Source organism: Camelus bactrianus, chromosome 9, assembly GCF_048773025.1.
Source record: "Camelus bactrianus isolate YW-2024 breed Bactrian camel chromosome 9, ASM4877302v1, whole genome shotgun sequence".
NCBI lineage: Eukaryota > Metazoa > Chordata > Mammalia > Artiodactyla > Camelidae > Camelus > Camelus bactrianus.
In genome coordinates, this window is record NC_133547.1 from 11,650,457 (window position 1) to 11,672,793 (window position 22,337).

The following is a 22,337-nucleotide window of genomic DNA, read 5'->3' on the forward strand; positions in this document are numbered from 1 at the left end:
TCCCTGAGTATCCCTGCCCACCCTCCCCCCCAACCACAGGGTGGGCACAGGGCCCCCCCCCCGGGGTACAAGGGAATAAATTAAGTGCCCTCCCACCCCCCTTCCCCAATAAATAGAGTGAGTATCCTGCCCAGGGCCTCCCCTGCCTTGTGGCATGGTGGGCTGGGGCGGGGCCTGGGGCGCTACATTCATGGCTGCCCAGGCGGGCGGTGGTGGGCAGGCCTCAACGGGAGCCGTGGGCCCCACACAGGGGCACTGTGCAGTCCTGGCTCTGCCCCTCCATGTCCATGTCAAGCAGCGTGGGCTGCATGCTGGGGGGCCCAGGGCTCTCCGGAGTGTCCGGCCTGCTGGGAGGCGAAATGCTGAGTGTCTGGCCAAAGGAGACCAGTTTCCAGGGGTCCAGGCGGGGACGGTTGGCAGCTGGCCGGGGTCTTGGGGCGAAGGTCAGGGTGGTGGGGCGGCCAGGGAACTCGGGGGGCCGTCGGCGGGTGGGGAACAAGGCCTGGGGGTCAGGCAGACGGGGAAAGTCCAGGGGATCCCGAGGGCCTGGTAAGAGAGGATGAAATGAGGTGAGTAGGGTCGGCCAGAGGGTGGTATTTAAAAGCCAGGAGCATGTACATGAAAACTGGAATCTGACTTCTCTTGAAAAAGATCTGGTGATTTTGTTGGGCCCACTTTCCAGCAGGGTTTAGACCTTTACCTAGCCACCCCCCGATTCTCCTAATTGCTCACCCATCTGGGTGCAACTCTGGGCACAATCCTTAATCTTTCAGAGCCCATTTCCTTGTTGCCACTCCAGACAAAGCCCTCATCCCTCACACCTCTTCTCCACTAGGCCAGGTTCACAAAGACCCACAGAGACACGTTAGGCATGCCACCACCTGTGACTGGGGATGACAGCACCTCGCTACATAGGTGAGGATAAAATAAAATAATAACAGTAACAGTAAAACAAGTAGCACAGTGCCTGATGGGAGGTACTTAGCTCCTCTCTGTTCTAATCATCTTTGTCATGTTAGTAAACGTACAGAGAAAAGTGCCTGGCACATGGGGGTTAACGCTAGTAATTACTGTTGCCATTAATGTCACCTGCCTGGCCCTTGTAGGCATTAGAATTTGTCACCTCTGCTGCATTCTGTGTCTCAATTACCCGGTGACCCACAAGGCCTCGCAAAACAGTGGGGGCCACGGGGACCCAGACCCTTCTTCCCCATGCTAAGCCGGAGGAGGCTGCCTTGGCATCCAAGGGGTCATTGCTGGGCTAGGACACTAGTCCTCGGCGGGGACAGGGGAGATGGGCATTTTTCTGTGCCCTGGGCGCGTGGAGCCTCACTCACCAGGGCCAGGGCCCGTGGGCTCGGGTGCCCCCCGCTGCCCCAGCGCGCCGTCCGAGGGCGTCCGGCGGTGACCGCGGCTCACAGCGCGCGCGGCTGTGACGTGAGTGGGCGTGAGCGACTGACGGGGGTCCTTCTTGAAGCTCTCCAGCTCCAGGTCCACCAGGGGGTTGGTGCTGGGCGGGGGCGCAGGTGGGGAGGGCGGCGGGGAGGGCGCGGCCGGCGCGGCCTCGTCGCTGTCGGAGCGCAGCAGCGAACGCGTGGAGTTGCAGTCGGACACGGACGACAGCGACACGAGGGTGGCCGAGGGCGCCAGGCCCGGGCCGGGGGCCGCGTCGTCGCGGCGGCCCGGGGAGCGCCCTGGCGGGCTGAGGCCCCGCGGAAAGCGGCCCCCGCGGGGGAAGAAAAGGCCGTCGAGCCAGCGCCGCTGCTCCTCGCAGTCGGCCGCGCGCGCCTCGGCCACGTCGGCGCCCAGGCCCACAGCGCCCAGCAGCGTGGCGCAGCCCAGCAGCGCGAGCTCGCAGCGCCGCCGGGAGCCGTGCCCGGGCCGGGCTGGCGGCGGGGGCTCCCACGGCGCCCGCTCCCCCGGGGAGGGCTGGGCGGGCAGCGGCACCGTGAGGTAGGACGAGGTGCTGTAGGGAGAGGGGGACACGCTGCCGCCTCCGTCCGCCTCCGCGAACTCCTCTGCAACCGGGAGAGGGCCGTCACTGGACTCGACTCACTGGGCTCCGGGGCTCGCCCCTGGCCCCTCAGCCCCCGGGGACTTGGAGGTACGGGGCTGCCCATAGTGACCCCTCCAACAGCGAAACCACCAAGTCCCACTAAGCATGGTTCTCGAATCTTTCTCCCCCCAAATCCTCCTGCCCTGGGAATGACCCCCAGAGACTGGCTGTCTGGAGCCCAGGAATGCGTCCTGCGGGCTGGCCCAGTGAAATCCCGCTTTCTCCCCACAACCTTGGGGGAATGATCACCCCTCCCTCTCCCTTTGAAAGGGGCCCTCACCCTCTTACCCATCTCATTGAGGCTGGCAAAGCCTGGGGCGATGGGTGTGTGTTTGGGGGATTTGCCCAGGTTGGGGGCACTCGATGACCACTGTTTGCTTCCTTCCCCCAGGGCCTTCAGCCTGCAGAGGGCACCACAGATGAGGCGGGGGTGGGGTCGGGTCATAAGCCTTCTGGCCGCCAAGGGCCTGGGGGAGGGGACAGGACAAGGCTGGGCTCCATGTGGCCAGTACCTCTCCTCTCCTCCAGCCCGCTCCTTCTGCAAGGTGGAGCTGGGCCCCCAGGTCCGGCCCTTCTTCTTGCCCCCAACCAGTTCTTCCTTCTTTGGGGGTCCACTGCTGCGGCCCCATGTCCCACTGCCACCACTGCTGCTGCCACTGCTGCTACCGCCACCACCATCCACAGGAGTCACTGGGCCAAGAGAAGCCACTTGGTTACTGGGTCTTGGAGAGTCTGTCCCCGTTGAGCTCCCAGCCTTCCTCTTCCCACAATGGTTCCACCCTCCAGCGGGAAGCCCAGTGGAGCTTGGATTCTAAATTGAGTCCTGACTCTTCCCAGCTCTACCTCCTCCCAGAGCTCCCCACTGCTGCCAGGGCAAGGGCCCAGCCCTGCACTCCTCACAGCCTGACCCTTCAGCTGTCCATTCATTCTCAAATGTTTACAGCACCTACTTTGTGCCAAGCCCCAGGGCAGGTACTGTGAAGACAGAAGTGGTCAAAGCAGACAAAACTCCCTGCCCTGAGGGGATTTACATTTTAGTGGGTAAAGACAGCCGGCCAACAAGAATCACACTAGGTAAGTCCTGTGGGTAGGGAGCTAGAAGGTGGTAAGTGCTGAGGGAAATATGAAGCAAGATGGGGGTTTGGGGAGTGAGGGAAGGCCTCATGTGTGAGGAGAAATTTGAGCAAGAATTTGAAGCAGGTGAGGGAGTGAGTCAAATAGATACAAAGGAGAGGAGCATTTCAGGCAGAGGTAACAGCAGATGCCAAGGCCCTGCAGCTGGACATGCCTGGAGTGTTCACAGAACAGCCAGGAGGCCAATGTGGCTGGTGCTGGAGAGGAAGGTGAGAGATGGCATGGGACACTTGGGTAGAGGGCAATAGTGCTGTGGTGGGACCCCGTGTCTTCCGGTTCCCAGCTTTCACACCTCCATCCTTTGCACAGGCGGTTCCCTTCAATGGAATTCTGTTCCCTTTCAGTCCCTTCTCCTGCCTGCTTGCCCTTCAGGCCTCCAGCTCTGGAGCCGTTTATTCGCTAGAGTCAGTTGCTCTCTTGCCTCTGTTCCTGCCACACTTTGAATGTACCCTGCTACTAGTACCACCTGCCACCGTTGGTCATTGTCTTTGCGTCCCCTCAGGAGAATGGCCTGGTACAAAGCAGGTGCTATAGGGGAGTGGTGTGTGGGGTGAGGACAGGGCTGAACAATGTGGCACAAGAAACTAAGGAGTCAGCCAAGTGCCCTTCAACTCATCAGCAAACCCTGACACCCGCATCTCTGCCACGCAGCTGACTGGCCACCTCCCCTCTCCCAGGCCCCTGCCCTGGTTCAGACCCCTCGTCTCACTTGTCTCCCGCCTTTACTCCTGACCTCCTACCATCCCTACTCCTCACAGCAGCCTGAGGGAAAAGGTAGATTTTATCTTATCATTGCCTTGCTCACAGCCCTCCAGAGACTCCCCCATCACATTTAAAATAAGATCCAGACTCCTTATCCTGGCTCTTATGGCCCAGTGTGATCTGGGCCCTGTCAAATCCTTGACCACAGACCTACTGCTCTCCCTCCCTGTGTTCTGCTCCAGCCAAGCCGGCTTTCCTGGCTGACGAACACCATGCTTGTTCCCACCTCTGAGCCTTCGCTTTTGCTGTTCCCTCTGCCAGGGACACTGTTCCTTCAGATCTCCACATATGTCACTTCTTACCATGCGGGTCCCCACTCAAACCTCAGCTTCTCTGACAGGCCTTCCTTGTGATGTTAAAATAGCAATTCTGTTTTATTCCCTTCCCTGATTTCCTTTACAGTGCTTCTCTCTACAGGAAATTATCCTGCCTACCAACTTGTTTACTCGTTTGTTATGTTTCTCCTGATGAGAATGAGGGAGGGGACCCTGCCTGTCTCATCCCCTGATGTTGCTCTGGGTTGGTACAAGGTATGTGCTCAGATAAGTTTGTTCACCGACTGACTGGTCAGGGCTTTGGGAGATACTCACAGCGAATGGCCCTCAGCCGGGGGATAATGCTGGGGCTTGCAGGGGGGCTGGCGCCATCGGATCCTTTCCGCTTGTCCAGGGTTGGAGAGGCCTGGACTGTGATCTTATGTTCGAAGCCTGCAAAGGGAAAGAGGCTTTCCTAAGCACACGGTTCCATGGGTAGCAAAAGAGCGGTTCCCTTTGTAGAAGGACAGAAGGAATATCACCATTTTGCATTCCTTAATGCGGTGGTTCTCCAAGTGTGGTCCCAGACCAGCAGCATCAATGTCTAGTGGAAACTGCTTGGAAATGCAGATTCTTGGGCCCTCCCTGAATCAGGAACTGTGGGGGTGAGGTGCAGCAATCTAACCTGGTGTAACAGTCCCCCAGTTCCCGGGGCTGTACACTCAGGTTTGAGAACTACCGCTCTGAGGATCTAGGCTTGAGTATCCAATACAGTGGCCATTTGCCACATGCGGCAGTTGAGTGCTTCACATGTGGCTTGTGCAGCAGAGGAACTGGAGGGTTTTACCTTTATTTGTTTAATTGCAGCTAATTAAATTTACCTTTAAAAACGGATACTCGGTTTGGTTACTGGAAACGTTTAAGTGTCTTTGGAACTACTTGGGTAAGTGAATCTGCTTTTTCAACTGTACATTTTATGAAATCTCAATTCAGGTCAAGTATTTTTGATGAAAACTTAGCACCTGGATTGAGATGCACTAGAAATATAAAACATACACTAGATTTCAAAGATTTAGTGTGAAAAAAAGAAGGTAAAAAATCTCATTAACAATTTTGTTCTTGTACTGATTATACATGAAACCATAACATTTGGGTATATTGGGCTAAATGAAATATATTATTAAAGTTAATTTCACTTATTTCCTGTCCCCCTTCTTTTAATGTGACTACTAGAAAATTTATAATTACACATGTGGCTCGAATTATATTTCTGTTGGCCAGTGCTGTTTGGGGCACTGCTCTGGGGCTTGTAACATCACAAAGGGAGAAACGACCAGCACAATATGCCTTGTGACATTACCTAGAAAGCAGTCTTCAAAAAAAAAATCAAACCTGAACTTGAAACCTATTAAGTCCTGAGATCCAACTGTTAGGTTGGTCCATGTGAAACTTCTGTTTTTGTAGGTCAAAAATGGCCGAACATCAGCAATTTCACATGGTTTGACCTAACACCAATTTATAGGAAATTCAGGGCACAGCGAGATATGTTAAGAGATACTGGGGAGATGCAAGCAGCAAAATCCAGACTGTGAGAAATGCTACAGGATAAATGAAGCAGTTCCTCAAAAAATTATTGGCAAGGAGGGAATAGAGGCAGATTAAAAGATATTAAACAAATAGCTGGGAGACAAAACTACACGGAGAAGTAAGGAAGTGATTGCCCTAAAAGTCAAGACAGGGGTTACTCTTGGGGTGGCAGGGGGATGTGTTTGAGGGGGCATGTGGAGGCATCTGAGGTGGCTATAGGCCCTCTGCTTTTGTGGGAGTGACTCTACTCACTCATTAAGCTGTATAGTTTTTCTGTCATCTTTAAATTTAGCAATAAAAAAGCATGAATGAATGGATGAATGAATAAATAAATAGAAGAGATAACCCCTGGGTTAGGGATGCTCCCAGCAGCCTCTTGGGGGATGCTCAGGGGACGCGGGCGGGTACCAGAGGGGAGGCTGATGTGGCTGCCTCCTTCCCGCAGCTTGAGCAGGCGGCTGCGCTTGAAGTTGCCCTTGCGTTTGCGGACCCTGGGCTTCTCCTGGCTCAGCTGACACATGAGTAGGTGCAGCTCACGCTCCACGATGTCCATCTCGCGCTCGGCCAGCTCCTGCTCCCGCCGTCGCAGCTGCTCCTCCTGGAAGCGCTGCTCCTGTGCTGCCCGCAGCAGCTCCTCCTCGCGGCTGCGGAGCTCCTGGAGAAGAAAGGGGTGGCTTGGGGAGAGGGGCTGAGCTACTCTTCCCCAGGGATGGATCCAGGGCTGCTGGGGCTGGCTGATGCTCTGCGCAGGGGCATCCTGCTGTGGGGCAAGTTCCGGGCACAATCTAACTCACTTCACAGGTCAGGGGACTGTGTTAGACCAAAGAAAGAGGTGGCTTTTCTTTTTATTTTCCCTTTTCAATTTTTAATTTTTTAAGTCTAATTTGGAAAACTTCAAACATCCACAAAAGCAGAGAGAGAAAGTGCACCCCACCCACCTATCATCTGACTTCAACAATTATCTATACTTTGCAAGTCTTTTTTCATGTTATCACTTTCTTTCTCTCCCCTCTCCCTGTCATTTTTGCTGTAGTATTTTAAAGCCAATCCCAGACCTCATGCAATGTCACTTGTAAGTACTTCAGTGCAGGGTACCTTTTTCTTATCAATCTGCAAACAGGAAGCTTTTCTTAATATGCAAAAAAGGGTCCCTTGGCCCTGCATGGACCCAAAGATCCTGGGCTCAGGGGAAGGGACTCTGCCCGGTCTAAAGTATCAGGACTCAGGGATCTTGCTCCATCCCTCCCACATTGCCCCCTCGGTCCAGGGGTTACCTTCTCCTTAGTCCGGAGGTCATCGAACATGTGCTGAATCTCCAGCTTCCAGTCTTCCTGCAGCGAGTGGAAAGACTCCAGTGGCATCTGGAACAGGGCTGACTGTTCGATGACTTCAAGTTGCTTCAAGATGCTGCCAAAATCTGGCCGCCCATGGGGGTCTGGGTCCCAGCATTCTGGGGTGGGAGTGGAAATGTCAGTGGTCACACTCTGGGGCCTCAGCCTGCTCAGTGGAGGAAGGACTTCAAGGGACTGTGGACAAATAGCTCCCATGGAGCTGAGGGGAAGGAATTAAAGCCAAATTCATGGCAGTGTTTCACTTGGTGAAACTCTGAGGAGAGAAACTCAGGGACCTGCTCCCCAAGAGGTGGCAGAATCAAGGATCAGGGAAGACTCCCAGGGCCAGTGAATCCTGACAGGTGGCCCTCAAGAGCTGTGGGTGTGGCCAGAACAAGGGTCTGGAGGCCATGAAGCCAAGCACTGGGGAGACTGTTCATGGTCCAAGGGTTCCAGCCGCTTCTCCCACACTCCCAGGCCCACTGGTATCGATGGGTGTGAAGGGGTGAGGTCTGGACCTGAGGGCGCCTGCCACCCCAAGCTGAGCCTACCCTCTCCACGGGGCCCTGGCTCACCCTCCAGTAGGCGGGCAAAGGGCTCGGGGCACGTGGAGGGGATGGGCAGCGTCAGCTTGTTCATAGCCACGCCATATGCCACGGCCAAGGCGTCGATTTCACGGTAGGGGACCTCACCCGTCAGCAGCTCCCAGAGCAGTACCCCGAAGCTGCAGGTGGGGGAGAGGGAGGGGTGATGCCACAGCCCACCCCAATCCTCACCTACACCCTAGCCCTGCCTCGAGTCCCATGGTGGGCCTCCCTCCTCCCAACATCCAGCCCTGGCCAGTGAGGCCACAAAAAACTGATTTGATCTCCAGCGGCCTGGTCTCAAATAGATGTGGTGGAGTTGGCTCTCTGATGTCTCTCCGTTGCTCTGCCTCTCTTCCCTCTCCCCTGCCTGAAAACCTTCAGTGGGTTCCCTGTGCCTACTGGCCAAATCCACCCTTCTTATCCCTGATCTTGACCCCTGAAGCTTTGCCTCTAAACACTCTCAGCCCTCATACCAACCCAAGCGTCATCTTGCAGCCACACTGAACAGTTGAACAAAGCCTGTTCTTCCTAACCTCTGGCCTCTGCATATGCTGTTCCCTTTGTCGAGAACACCCTTTCCTTTGTGTAACTGCCCTTTAAGTCACAACTCAGGTGCTCCCTCTGGCAGGAAGGCTTCCTTAATTCCACAGCCTCCAAAGCTGGGTTGGAGGCCTCTCTACTATGTTCCCATAGAACCCTCCACGCTTACCTCTAAAAACAAGTTAACAGTAACATTTACAAAGCACTTATGCCAGGCCAGCACTGCGTTAGGCCTCCCAATAGTCCTGTAAAGCAGATCGCACTGATATGACCCTCATTTTATCCAATGAGCAGGTGCAGGCTCAGAGAGGTTAAGTTGTTTGTTTAAGGTCTCACAGCCCATAAGTGATGAAGCCACGCTTGGACTCAGGTCTGCCAGATGCCCACAACAGCATCCTTAATAGCTGCACGATACCAGAGCATGCATCACTGTACCACAGTCACCTGCATGTCCATCTTCTCCAGTAAACTGTGCTCCTTCTGGATCCTGATCACTGTTTTATGCAGTGCCTAACACGTAAAAGATCTCCGTGTCTCCCCCCACTCATCCCCACACACATTCAGTCAACATATACTTATTAAGCGTCTGCTGTGTGCCAAGCACTGTTCCAGATACTGGAACATATAGACACAACCCCTGCCCTCATGCTGACAGCCTCCCCTTCTTTCTCAGTGACAGCACTGGTATATCTGAGCTGGGCAAATGCTACCTGAAATAATTTTCCATCCTCCTTTGCAGCTAAGTATGCCTATATGACAATGGTTCTGGCCAGTGGGATATAGGAGAGTGTGTAGTGTGCAATTGACTTCTAGGAAGTATCCTTAAAGGGGCATTTCTCTTTCCTACTGGTAGGAATGTAGACATAAAAGCTGGAGCTCAAGCAGCCATTTTGGACCATGAAGTGAACTGGGAATGAAGGCCATACAAGGTGGAGGAAAATAACAGTGGCTTGTAACTGGAGGTGGCCAGACACGCCCCTCCCCAACTCTCCCACGTCTCTGGAAACCTGTGGGGATGTTTTGATTGTCACAATGACTGAAGAGTGCTATCTACACTTGGTGGCTTGGAACCATGGATACAGAGCATTCTGAAAAGTACAGGACAGTACCTCACTAGGTACACACAAGGAAGAATTATCCTGCCCAATGTCAATGACACCCCTGTTAAAAATCCTAACATAGGACCCTGAATCCCTAACACTGGGGGCACCATTTCAGTCCTGGGCTTTACATGAGCACAAAAATATCAGCCTTTTGGGGGGGGGGTTTCTTGTTCTTTGCCACTAAAATATGGTTTCCATAAATGTTAGGACCATAAATGAATAGCTGATGTGAAACCAGCCTAAACTCTCCCCAAAAGGGCTGCACTGCTCTAGTTGGGACCTCCTGCCTGATCTATCTGCCCCAATACCATGACTGTGCAGCCTGGTCCATCTGGAGCCTCAGCTGGGGATTGATCTGGGTTTGGCTTCCCCCCAGTAGAAGGCTGAGTTTCTGCTGCCACCAGATCTCGCAGGTGATGAAAAGCCTCCTCATTGGCCTCCTGCCCCAACTCCTGCCCCCTACAACCTATCAGTGGAGGGAGACTTTGCGATGCTAAATCAGAACATGTCATTCACAAACACCCCTAATGGTTTTCCAACACACTTAGAATAAACCTGGAGTCTGGTCCCTCGTCTGCAGGGTCCTCTGGCTCTCTCTCCCATGTCATTTCCTACCATGTCCTTCCCTGCCTGCTCCACTCCAGCCACGCAGGTCTCGTGGCTGTTTCTGGAACACACCAAGCTCGTTCTCACCTCAGTCTCTCCTTTGTGGAAGCTGTACCCTCTGCCTGGGAAACTTTCCCCCACCAAACTTTGCATGGCTGGCTCCTTCTTGTCATCCAGAACTCAGCTCAAGTATCACTTCTCAGAAAAGCCTTCTCCGAGGTCACCACCAGCCCTCAAGAGTGCTTTTCGATCAACCCCTTAGTTTGTAAGACCATCTAATACTTTTTCTGATGAATTAACTTATTATCTGTTAAAAATTATTTTACAATTTTCTTAATTTAAAAACAGCCCTTTCAGCTTCTTGTGCATGATGTATGTTTATATGTATCATCCTTGTGGGCAGGAAATGAGTCTGTTTTTATATACTGCTGTATCCCTACCTCCCAGCACAGTTGGATGAATGAATGAATGAATGAATGAATGGTTGCCTCCAAAGATCTCAATCTCTTGTTTGATGAGGGGGGCAGCATACTTGATGGTGTTTGAGGGGCCTTGGGTGCTGCCAGCCTATCTTTATAATCTTTGGAATTTTAAACTGTAATCCAAGTCCTCCTCAGCTCACTTCTGCTAGCAGAGGGGACACCTGCTTTGGTGCCGGGCTGACGGTCTGACCTACTGGGCAGGCCTCTTTGCCAGGCCAGATTCCAGCTTCAGCCAGTGACTGTCCCTCCCACTCTGCCCTCTCCCCCTTCCTCCCGCCTCCATTTCCAGGAGGCCTCCCCGGTCCCACTGTCAGCACCTCCAGACGTCACTGCTTTTGGAGAAGAGGGAGAGACGGATAACCTCCGGAGCCATCCAGGCGTAAGTCCCTGCGGCGCTCATTTTGGTGGTCTTGTGCCACTCGCGGGCGAGGCCGAAGTCCGTGATCTTGAGCACCGTGTCTGCGAGGTTGTGGTTCTCGATGGCCTCCAGGATGAGGACTGTAGGGGAGGAAGAAAGGTGGGTCACCCTGGCCTGCGGGGCTGCAGACTCGCGTGTCCTGCCCCCGCCTCAGTGGGAAGCTCCTCCTTGTTCTTCCCCTGCTGCCTTGGGTGGCCCCCCTCTACCAGCTCCTTTCCAGGCCTCAAATACCATGAACCCTTCCACGCTGGTCTCATCCCTGCCCCAGGCTTCAGTGAACTTCTCCTGGATTCCTTGTCCTCCTGACTCTAACCTGGGCTCTAGGGAGCTCAGTGAAAGGTCAAGTGAAAGGCCAAGGCCTTGGTTCTCCTTGGTCCTGGCCTTGAATTCCCAACCACCCCAGAAGTGGCAACTACCAACCATGAGCAGAAGGGGATGGTCTTCCTTTTTGTCACCTGCTGTGGGGATAGCTGGATTCACAGCCCCCAATTCTCTTCCTTTCTGTGTCATATTCTTTGCCACGTGACTTCAAAATTCTTTCCATGAAAGATGCAGAGTGTATCTCCCTTTCCTTTACTCTGGGTTGGCCATGTGACTGGCTTTGCTGATAAAATGAGGCAGAAGTGACAAGAGTGCCAGTTCCAAGTCTAGGCCTTAAGAGGCCTCTCAAGCAACCCATTTAATTGACTAGCAAACTAAGGCTCAGAGTCACTTGGCCAAGATCACACAGCTAAGAAAGTGGTGGGGCAAAGACCCAAACTAGATCTGTCATCAGAGCCCAATCTCTTAACTGCTATGATATTCTACTACCTTCTGTCAAACAGAGGCCCCAAAGTGTACAGTGTCCTGCCTGGGTTTGAATCCCAGCTCTGCCACTTATAAGCTGCATAACTTTACACAATTTACTTTAACACTAAGATTTCTCTTCTGTTTAATGGAGACGATAATGGCATCTACCTTATAGGGTTGGGGATAAGATTTCTTGGCTGAAGCAATAGTAGGCCCTCTAAAAGCATTAGCTATTATTATCAGTGTGTGATATCATCAGAATTGTTCCTTATTTCTCCACCTTTGCGTTTGACCATGCCTGGCTATCTCTCCAGTCAGAATAACAATGAGGCAGTTCTTCGTCATGCCCATTTGGCAGATGAAGAAACTGAGTGTTAGAGAGCTCAGACCATGGCCCAAGGTAACACAGTTGGTAATCCTGTCTCTTTTTAAAAGCCCAACTCAAATGCTCCCTCCTCCTGGAAGCCTCCTGAGCCTCTAGCATGTGACTCCACCTCCTAGAAGTCCTCCCTCTCTGGGTCCTTACCTCTCCTGTTTGTGGAGTGACCCTGTGACAGAGGGAACACCCCATGGTCTTATACTTTATTTCTGTATCTCCTAGGCTGGTCCTAAATCAATTGACTTAAAAATATGTATATCTGATTATGTCACCCCAAGATCTTCTAATGGCTTCCACTACATTGAATAAAATACCCAGAGTCTTCACCATGGCCCCCGAGGTTAACATGATCTGGCCCGTCTACTTTTCTGCCCTGTCTCTTCCACCTCTGCCTCACTCCAGCTCTTCCAACACCTCTGGTCTCCTTGCTGCTCCTCTAACAATTCATCCTCACCTCAGGGCCTGTGCCCTGCCCAGATCTCTGTAAGGCGGGTCTTCTGGGTTGAGGTCTCTGCTCAAATATTGCTTTCCCTGACCATCTGATCTAAAGAGCTCCCTCTGCCCCATCCTTAATCTGCTTTATTTCCTTCAGAGCCCCTGAAGCTCTTTGAAATTTTATCTATTTAAATATTAACCATCTATTTCTGTTCACTGGAATATAATTTCCATAAGGCGGGGGAATCTTGCCTTGTTCACATCTGTAATCCCAGAACCCAGGACAGTGCCTAGAACGCCTAATTCCACTTCAGAGTTATTGGTTGAATGAATCAATGAATGAATGACATCAGTGAGGTGCTCCTTAGGGGAGACCTTGATTCCTCTGTCTCAGGCATGGAGCAGTTTCCCTGCCTGAGCAGGAAGCCCCGGCTAAGAGCCCCACTGACCTTTTGTCTAAGTGACACTGGCTACAGAAAAATTTGGGGGTGTGGGAGCATGTCCTGATATCCCACCTGCAGGCTGTGAATTAGCAGGGGTGAGGAAGGGCCAAGAAGGGATCCCAACCTTCAAGAGGAGTATGTCGGCAGTCCTGCCTCCATTTTCCCAGCATTTCAGGGGAGTTAGAATATGATGAACATCAATGAAAGTGGGGACCATCTGTGTCTGTCTTGTTCAATTCCCCATCCTTGGCACAGGGCTTGGCCCACCCAGGACACCTGGCAGCTCTCTGTTGAGTGTACGAATGCCAGGCCTGAGAGGTAAGGAAGAAATAGCCCCTCTGTTCTAGGGGCTTCTGGTTGTTGGTGGTGGGGAAAAGCAACTAACGTGGACACAGTGGGATGGAGTCAAACAAATTTCAAGACATGGAATTGACAGAAATCAGAAATAGAGGAGATGTGAGGGTTGAGGGCAAAAAGGAAACCCTCACATTTCATGTGAAGGCAGGGAACATGCTGGCTTTTCTTGCTTAGGATATGATCTGGCCCAGTAAATGCCAAATGAAAGAATGAACAAATAAATGAAGAAGTGAAAGGACGTGAGACGGGGCAGAGGAAGGACGGGAGAGCCAGGAAGATAGGATTTTTTCCCTGCTGTATCCTAAGGGTCAGTCAGGACAGGGTCTGGAACACAACAGGTGCTCGGGAAATATCTGGAAAAATGAATGAAATTCCTAGATTGTGAGCGCCATAAGGGCAGAAACCATGGCTGTTTTGGTCTCTGCTGGGCTTCTACTTGATAGGTGCTCAATTAATATTTGTTGACATCATGAGGAACCTTGCCTTCCATCTGGCCCCAGTCCACATTCAACCAACCAATCAACTTTGGAGAGTCTATGATAGGTCAGGCAGCCTGGAATCTTTTACATAAGCCACACCCCTTTCCCTCCTCCCTCATCTGTCCCAGTTTGTCTTGGTGAGCTGGGGTAGAGGCTAGAAGTACTCCAGAAGTGGTTCTCAACTGGGGGCTATTTTGCCGTCCAGAGGATATCTGGCAAAGTATGGAGACATTTTTGGTTGCGATAGTTGGGGATGGGAAGGTGGGGAATGTTAATGGCTTCTAGTGGGTAGAGGCCAAGGATGCTACTAAATAACTTACATCACACGGGGCAGCCCCCTGCAGTCATCTGGCCCCAAATGGCAACAGTGCTGAGGTTGAGAGACCCTGGCTACAGGCCAGGTTCTGTATCTGCCTGGTGGACTCTGGAAGCGCGGTTGGACAGTAAGCACCATGAAGCCAGGCACCGCATCTGTCCTGCTCACAGCAGGGAACACAAGGCTTGTCACAGAGTCCATGGATACATATTTACTGAGCTACTGTGACTGTAGCCTAGGAGGCAGGTATTCCTTCAACCTTTCTGGGCCTCCTTTTCCTCCCTTAATCGGGCAAGGACTGCCTCACCTGGCCCTAAAGGTATACTGCTGCCCCTTCTTGCCCCAGGAAGTGTCTTCTGGTGTCCCCATTTCCCGCCACCTAGGCTTAGCCTCACAAGGTTCTATGGTAGCAAGTATTTGGGGGAGGACACCACTTACTGTTGATGGACTTGAGGTCCCGGTGGATGATGGGCACAGGGGCATCATTGTGTAGGTAGTTCATGCCCCGGGCCACCTGCACAGCCCAGTTGACCAGGACGTGAGGGGGCACCCGGCGCCCTGCCAGCACCCTGCTCAGTGCGCCCCCCCTGGCATATTCCATCACCAGGCAGAGGTGTGGGGGGCTGAGGCAGGCGCCCCTGAGGGCAATGATGTTGGGGTGCTGCAGGGCTCCGAAGAGCCGGGCCTCCTGGCGCACCTGCTCTGCTGTCACTGCCGGGTCCCTTTCAGGGTCCAGCCGGGCGGCCTTGACTGCCACCTCCTCGCCGCGCCACAGGGCCCGATAGACCTTGCCAAAGCCCCCTACACCGATGATCTCCTCTAGCTGCAGCTCGTGGAAGGGGATCTCCTGGGGCAGCTGGAGGCCAGCGGGGGCGGCGGGGGTGCCGGGGGCCACGTAGTTGCTGGGGAAGACGCCCACACGGCCGCTGGGTAGCTGCCCGGTCCACCAGCCCTCGTCGCCCGACACGGCACAGTCCTGGGAAAGCACCTGGACTCGGTCGCCCCTCCGCAGGGTCAGCTCCTCGTCGCCCGCTGCCTCGTAGTCGAAGACCGCGGTCCAGACGGGCCCCCCGGGGGTCGTGCCCCACTCCTTGGCCACCGCCCCCTCCTCCTCCTCCATGGGGGAGGGGCCGGGGGCTGCGGGAGGCCGCTTCACACAGGCTGCCCGCGGGATGCAGAGGGCGGGTCTCGGCGGCCAGGATGGGGCGCAGTCCCTGCGGGTGCTAGGGAGCTCCTGGAGGCCATGGTTGGGAGGCCCTCCGCAGGAGCAAGAAAAAGCCTCTTTAAAAGGGCAGGGTCGTCCCCTCTGATTCAGCTGTCCCAGCAGGGCGGGGTGGGGGTAGGGCGGGGGTTTCACCTGTCCCCCCTATACGTCAGCGCGCTTAGAAGGCCTGGCGGTGCGGCTGCCGAATTCCTGCCAGGGCCCGCCGGTGGGGGACGAGGGCGAGGGAAGCAGGCAGCCCCCTTCCCCGCGCCTCTCACCCCGCGCAGCTCCACCGGCGGCCCCCGGCTCCGCATCCCGGGCCACGACTGCCGGGCGGGGCGGGGCTGGCGGGTCCCGGGGGGCGCCCGCCCCAGGACGGGGTGGCGCGCCCCTCGGCCTCCTCAAGCGCGGGGCGGCCGGGTGGCCCCCATCCTCAGCACCGGTCTCCCCTTCAGCTCCAGCCCCTGCCCCCGCCCGCGCCGCTTCCCGGGGCCGCTGGCGGTGCCTGAGTGACGTGCTCGCTGCCGCCGCGCCGCTGTGCCACCTGGGAGTTGTAGTCTCTGGCAGCGCGGCCTCGAGGTCCTTGCCCGGACCTCAGCTTCCAGAACCTGGCCTCGGGCCAAAGTGAGGGCTGCACGGGGCCGAAGGAATCCTCCCGGCGAGATACGCCTGGCCTCGGGCCCTCCCTGGGACGCGGTGGGCTGGACGCCTGGAAGAGGAAAGGAGAGGGCCCAGCGCTCCTCAGACCCTGCGGGGGCCGCTGCCCAAGGTGGGGTTGATGGCGACTGACGCGCTTCGTAAAGCGAAAAACAGGAGCTTCGTGAATGGTGGTTACTGCCCCGAACCTCTAACGCGGCCGGGAAGAGGTCCCCGCGGCTGGACTGCCCCTCGGGGCCCCGACCGGGGTGCACGCCGGGAAGTGTAGTCCGTTCTCCGACTCGCGCTTGTGGGAGGCAGCCCCCAAACCGCGGGCACGGGCTCCAGCAGGCTGGGGGGTCGGGCTGACGGTAAGGCCTCTAAGGGGAAAACGGGGCTGGGAGGATGTGTGTGGTGTCCCTAGGGAAATCACAGCCACGTCTGCTTTCCCCACCAGCTCTGGGTTCCTCTGCCTCCTCAGTCAGAACTCGAGAATCCCCCGCCTTCCGTAATGGAAACTTCAAATTTATTAACAGGGGCTTAACGTGCATCTTATGCTAAGTGCTTTGCACACATGGTATCATTAAATCCTCGCAAAGTCCCCATTTTACAGATGACGCATAGAGAAGTAAAGTTACTTGTCCAAGGTCACAATTATAAATGGCACAACAAGAATCAAAGGTAGATTTTAAAGTTACAAACCGCCACCACGACAACCATGATTTTTACAACACTGCCTTCCCATTTAAAGAATGAGGAAACTGAACCCTGCAGAGGTTCGGCCTTGCTCGTGATCTTTAAGCTTGTAAGCCGCAAAATTCTGGGTCTTTTCACCTAGCCTCTCCTGAGTGGCCTGGGGGTCTGGTTCGAGGAGAGAAGAGGGGAACCACCGTGGGCTCCGGTGCCCAAACTCCAGACACTTGCCGCACGATCTCCTGAGAAGTTGTTCCACACTCGGAGGGAAGTGGGTACCTGCTCTCCTGGCTACTTGTGAGGGAAACTAAGGGTCTGTCAAGAATGCTTGTTGAACGAGAAGCCCCATTTTATTCTAAGTACAGGCGCTTCTGCTGTAACCCGATACATGCTTTCCTGAAAAACCTGGAGTTGTGCAAGACAGTGCACTCAAAATAAAAGGCTTTATTTTATGGGAAAAATAGAATTAGGACGGATTGCTCAAGAAGTATGCAACTGTATAATCAGAGTGCTACAAAGCCAATAACGATTCTAATAGAAATACTAGACATTTAGATTTCCACCGGCATTTGAGCTTGGCGGTAACTTCAGTGCCTTCTTTGCAATCGTAAAGGCTGGGGCTTGTGCTTCTTCCTTGGAGATGATGGTCTGGAAATATTAACTTCTGATGGAGACCATTTGTTTCAAAATTAAAATTCGGATCCAAGGTGTAGTCTTCTTCACTAATCTGTTATTTTGAGAAAATATCGTTGCAGTTTCTTCATCAGAGTTCACATCTTTGCTACATACCATACCATTGTAGCAAGCGTTACGGTCTTTGAAATCACTAAACTATCCGCTGTGGATCTAAAGGAATGCATTTCTGTAGGGTTGCAGCTTTTCCTCTTAAGATCTTTTATTACTAAGGCTTCCTCTTTAACTGTGAGAAATCTTGCCCCAGATTGCTTCAAAACATTCCCTTCCTAGAGAAAATTGCATATTAACCAGTATGATTGTGCTTTGCTGATATCATTACTGTTTACCAATTGCTTATGGGGTGATGCAAGTCAAAGACACAGGAGAGCGGTAGAACAGGTGGTCTCCAAGCTGGTGCCTAGACTTGGGTGAGGAAAGGGATCTGACTTGGTTCTAAACCTGGTGGGCTCTGCAGTGGAAATGGGGCGTGGGATGGCATTTGTCAAATCCATAAAAAATCCTTTGGATTTTGATTGGAATTGTAATGAATAAATTATTAATTTGGAGAGACTATGACTTTGTAATATTGAGTCTTTTATTCTTGGACTTTGGTATAATTTTGTCCGGGGGTATCTTGTACCTGCTTTCTTTGGTCCGTTCACTGGAACTTTACTGTTTTTACTTATTTACTTATGGCTGGGATTTTATTATTTTTTTTCCTAATCAGTTACTGCTGTTGGGGTTTTAATGCTGATCTTGGATCTGGCTAACTTGTTGAACTTACTCTTACTTGTTCTAGAATAGCTTGACAGATAATTCTCCACACTGTTCTAGCTAGATGACATCGTTGTTGAAAAAAAAAAAAAGCCTTTAGTTTTTTTTAGTTTAGTTTTTCCAATCTTTATAACTCATTTCTCACCCCTTCCCCTTTGGCTAAGAGTTCCAGTACAATGTTGAATGATAGTGGTGATAATGGACAATCGTTGTCTTGTTCTAGACTTTTTAAAGGAATTCCCCTAAGGTTTTCATCATTAAGTGTGATGTTTTCAGTAGTTCTTGTGGAAGTCCTTTATCAAACTTTAGTCCTAATTTGCTAAGATTTTTTTTAAATTAGAGGTTGACTTTTATCAGATGCTTTTTTATGCATTTATTGATGTAATCAGATGACTTTTCTGCCTTAATCTGTTAATGCTGAACCGTCCTTCTCTCTTTCACTATTGCTGGATTTGATTTAATAATATTTTATTTAGGGTTGCTGTGCGTTTGTTTTTATGAATGGAATTGGCTTGTGGTTTTATTTCTTGTGCTTTCCTTGCCTGGTTTTGACATAAGGGGAATGCTCGCCCTGTTCTATGATTTGGGGGAACCACCTACCTTTTCCTGTAATCTGGAATGGTTTGTGATATATTGGAGTTATCTGTTCTTTGAACATCTGGTAAAATTTGGCTGTAAGATCATCCATGCTTGGTGCCTTTTTGGTAGGTCTTTGACTACAATTTCATCCTCTTCTGTGGATATTGGTTTATTCAGATTTATTACTTTCTCCTGGAATAAATTTTTGTAATTTATGTTTACCTAAAGCATATCTATTTCATCTAGGATTTCAGATTCATTAGCATAAGTTTCTGCACATTACTTCTTATGAATCTTTTGGGTCCAGAGTTATATTTCTTTTGGCTTTTCTGATATTTATTTGTTCATTCCCTTATTTTTCTGGATCAAACTTGCCAAAAATTTTATAGTTTTATTAGTCTTTTAAAAGCTCTCAGCTTTTTGTTTTACTGATAATCTCTCCTACTTTTTTGGGGAGGGGATTTATTTTATTTAATTAGTTTCTGCCTTAATTGTTGACTTCATTTTTTTTTCCACGTTAGTGTTTATTTTATTATGTATACCCCTGGTTTTGATACGCAGTGCTTTCATTGTCATTCAGTTCCAAAAAACCATAATTTTGGGGGAGGAGGGTATAGCTCAGTGGTAGAGTGCATGCTTAGCTTGCACAAGGTCCTGTGTTCAATCCCTGTTACCTCCACTAAAAATAATTTTAAAATAAACCTAATTTTCTCCCCCCTCAAAAATATAAAAGTAAAAAAAAAAAAACCTCATAATTTCACTCCCCCTTTACTCCCAAATTATTTAGAAATTCAGTTTTCAATATCTAGGTATGTGGATTTTTCCTGGGTCATCTTTTAGTGATTGATTTCTAATTTTATTTGGTGAATGTATTCTGAATGATGTAACTTCTTAGAAATTTGTTGAGATTTCCTTTTTGAGTTAGTATGCTGTATTTTTTGTTTTGTTTTGGAAGTGTTCTGTATGTACTTTTAAAGAATGTACATTCTAGTTATTGGGATCAGAGATTTGACTATACAAGTTTATTAATGATCTAGTTTTTAACTATTATATTCTTACTCTTTTTTTCCTGTTTGATCTATTGGCTTCTGTGAGGTGTAATAAAATCTCCCATTATGAGTGAGGTTATGTTCATTTCTCCTTTCAGCTGTATCAGTTTTTGCTTTGTATACTTTGAAGTTATGCTGTTAGGTGCACAAGGGTTTGTGATATTAGTATGACATCAGTGAATTATTCCTTTTGTCAGTATGAAATATCCTTTGTTGTCCTTCCTAATGATTTTTGCTTTTAATGTGTCTTTTTTCTTAACATTTCCTTGGCACTTCTTTTCCCATTCATTCATTCATTCTGCTTTTTTTTGTTGTTGTTTTTCTGAGAGCTAATTGTTACCATACTGTTTCATTTCTGACACAGTTATCAATAGTTTGTGTAAAGCTATTCTCTTCTGTTATTTTTTCTCCATATCCCCATTCCCACCTGCATTTCTTCCTCCACCTCAAAGACACACTTTCTAATTTGTGTTTAATTTATGATTCTTGGATATGTCTATATTTGTAAAAGATGTATAGTGCTTTATATATATATTTTTTTAATTTACAAAAATTGTAGTGAGTAAATTTCTGCTTTTACATTTTTTGTCCAGTATTGTTTCAAGAGCATGCCATGTTGGTATTTGTACATGCAGTTCATTGCTTCTGTTTGCTTCATAGCACTCCAGTTTATTCTCCATCCTTAATTACTCACCTATTAATGAAGAAGACCTACATTGCCTTGAATTCTTTGCTACTCACACAATATTTCAATCAACAATCTTGTACTTGGATCCTTTGGAACTTGTGTGAGAGTTTCTCTGGATTACATACCAAGATTGGGGTTACTGGATCATAGGATATACATATGGAAATATGCCAGCCAAAGGTTCATGATAGTTCCAAATTCCACATATCTCACTAATACTAGTTTCCCTCTAATTTTGACTCTCTGGTGGATTAAAAATATGTTGTAATTTTCTAACTGATTATGAAGGAGGTTGAGTGTCTCTTCAGACTTCTTAGCCACTTAGATTTCCTTTTATGTTAATCGCCTATTCATATCTTTTGCCCACTTTTTTATACTGGGATTCCTATTCTCAAATATTTGCAGTATTTTGTTGTATATTCTATATATTAATCACAATTTTTGGAAGCTGAAAATATCTTCTCTCAGTTTGTCACTCATTGGTTAATTTTTTCAATCATGTCTTCATTTGGAAGAAATCTTTAATCTTATTATAGTCAAATTCATCTCATTTTCACTATATGGTTTGCATTTTCTTGGTTTAAGCATCTTTATTCACTCCAACATCATAAAGATATTCTGCATTTTTCTACTAGCTATTCTGGATTGAATTGTATTCTCCCCAAAAGATATGTTGAAATCCTAACCCCTCGTACTCCAGAATGCACTCTTATTTGGAAATAGAGTAGTTGCAGATGTAATTAATTAAATTAAGATGAAGTCATACTGGCGGGGGGAGGGTATAGCTCAAGTGGTAGAGTGCATGCTTAGCACTAGTCCCTGGGTTCAATCCCCAGTAGCTCCGCTAAAATAAATAAACAAATCTAGTCCCCCCACAAAGATGAGGTCATACTGGAGGAGGGTGAACCCTAATCCAATATGACTGATGTCCTTATAAGAAGACAGCGATTTGAAGACAGACACACAGAGGGAGAACGCCATGTGATGAGAATGGCTGAGGTTGGAGTTATGCAGCTGCAAATGGAGAAACCCAAAGATTGACAAGAAATCACCAAAAGCTAAGAAGAGGCAAGGAAGGATTCCCCTGAAGGTTTCAGAGGGAGCATGGCCCCACTGACACCTTGATTTTGGACTTCTAGCCTCCGGAACTGTGAGACAATATGTTTCTGTTGTTTTAAGCCACTCGGTTTATGGTACTTTGTTCTGGCAGCCCTATGAAATGAGTATACTGTCTTTGTAAGATGTATCTGTCATATTTAGGTCTCTAATCCATTTATTTGACTTCTGTATTATGGTGAGAGGTAGGGAACCAACCTTTCTTTTCTCCTGATAAGGAGCCAGCTTCCCAGTACTTTTCTTTAACAATCCATCTCTTCCCTTCTGATTGGGATGCTAATTCTGAAATATCTTAAGGTCTTTTATGTATACGTGTCTCTTTCTTTTCTCTCTGTTCTGTTCCTTTGATTAGTTTGTCTGCTCACGTGCCAGTCCACCTTTGTTTTCTTTACTCTGGCTTTTTGGTATATTTTATCTGATACAGAAAATTCTTTTTTCCCTCTCTCTCTCTCTCTTTCTTTCTTTTCTTTCTTTCTTTCTTTCTTTTTTTTTTTTCCCCATTCTTGTCTATTTGTGAGTCTTGATTCTCCCACATGTACTTTTGAATACATTTATTGTGTTTCTAAAAAAAAAACTTTCTGGAATTTGGGCTTGCATTGAATTTACACCTTGATTTAGGTAGCAGAAGCATCTTAATAATATTAAATTGTTGCATTCATGAACATGGTTCATCTCCCCATTTGTTAGATTACTTTTATGTCCTATAGTAACATTAAATTTTTTTTCTTCAAAAACAGCTTTGTGGATTGACAGGTGAATTCCTAGATTGATGGATCAATCAATTGATCAATCGATTGATTATTTATTTATTTATTTATTTATTTATTTATTTATTTATTTATCCATCCTAGATTACTTTTAAACT

The 22,337-nt window shown here is 49.7% G+C and overlaps 1 protein-coding gene and 1 long non-coding RNA gene across 10 annotated transcripts in view; one reads left to right on the top strand and one right to left on the bottom strand.

Annotated features, from left to right (window-relative positions):
• Nucleotides 1-57: 57 nt before the first annotated feature.
• On the bottom strand, nucleotides 58-15,892 carry MAP3K10 (mitogen-activated protein kinase kinase kinase 10). The gene is made up of 10 exons (XM_010947248.3): nucleotides 14,497-15,892; nucleotides 10,760-10,940; nucleotides 7,700-7,848; nucleotides 7,068-7,243; nucleotides 6,202-6,448; nucleotides 4,543-4,659; nucleotides 2,569-2,746; nucleotides 2,345-2,457; nucleotides 1,338-2,018; nucleotides 58-546 (listed from the first exon to the last, which is right to left on the bottom strand). The coding sequence occupies exons 1-10, from the start codon at nucleotides 15,176-15,178 to the stop codon at nucleotides 224-226; spliced, it is 2,847 nt and encodes a 948-aa protein (XP_010945550.2). The 5' UTR covers nucleotides 15,179-15,892; the 3' UTR covers nucleotides 58-223.
• Nucleotides 15,892-22,337, top strand: part of LOC123614609 (uncharacterized) — a 93,941-nt gene continuing 87,495 nt past the window's right edge. For 2 of the 9 annotated variants that reach the window (XR_012509027.1, XR_012509033.1), the window contains exon 1: nucleotides 15,901-16,269. This is a non-coding gene — a long non-coding RNA (uncharacterized LOC123614609). Of the gene's footprint in view, nucleotides 16,270-16,736; nucleotides 16,863-22,337 lie in introns of all 9 variants that reach the window. The other 7 variants (XR_012509026.1, XR_012509030.1, XR_012509029.1 and 4 more) reach the window with 6 other exon arrangements.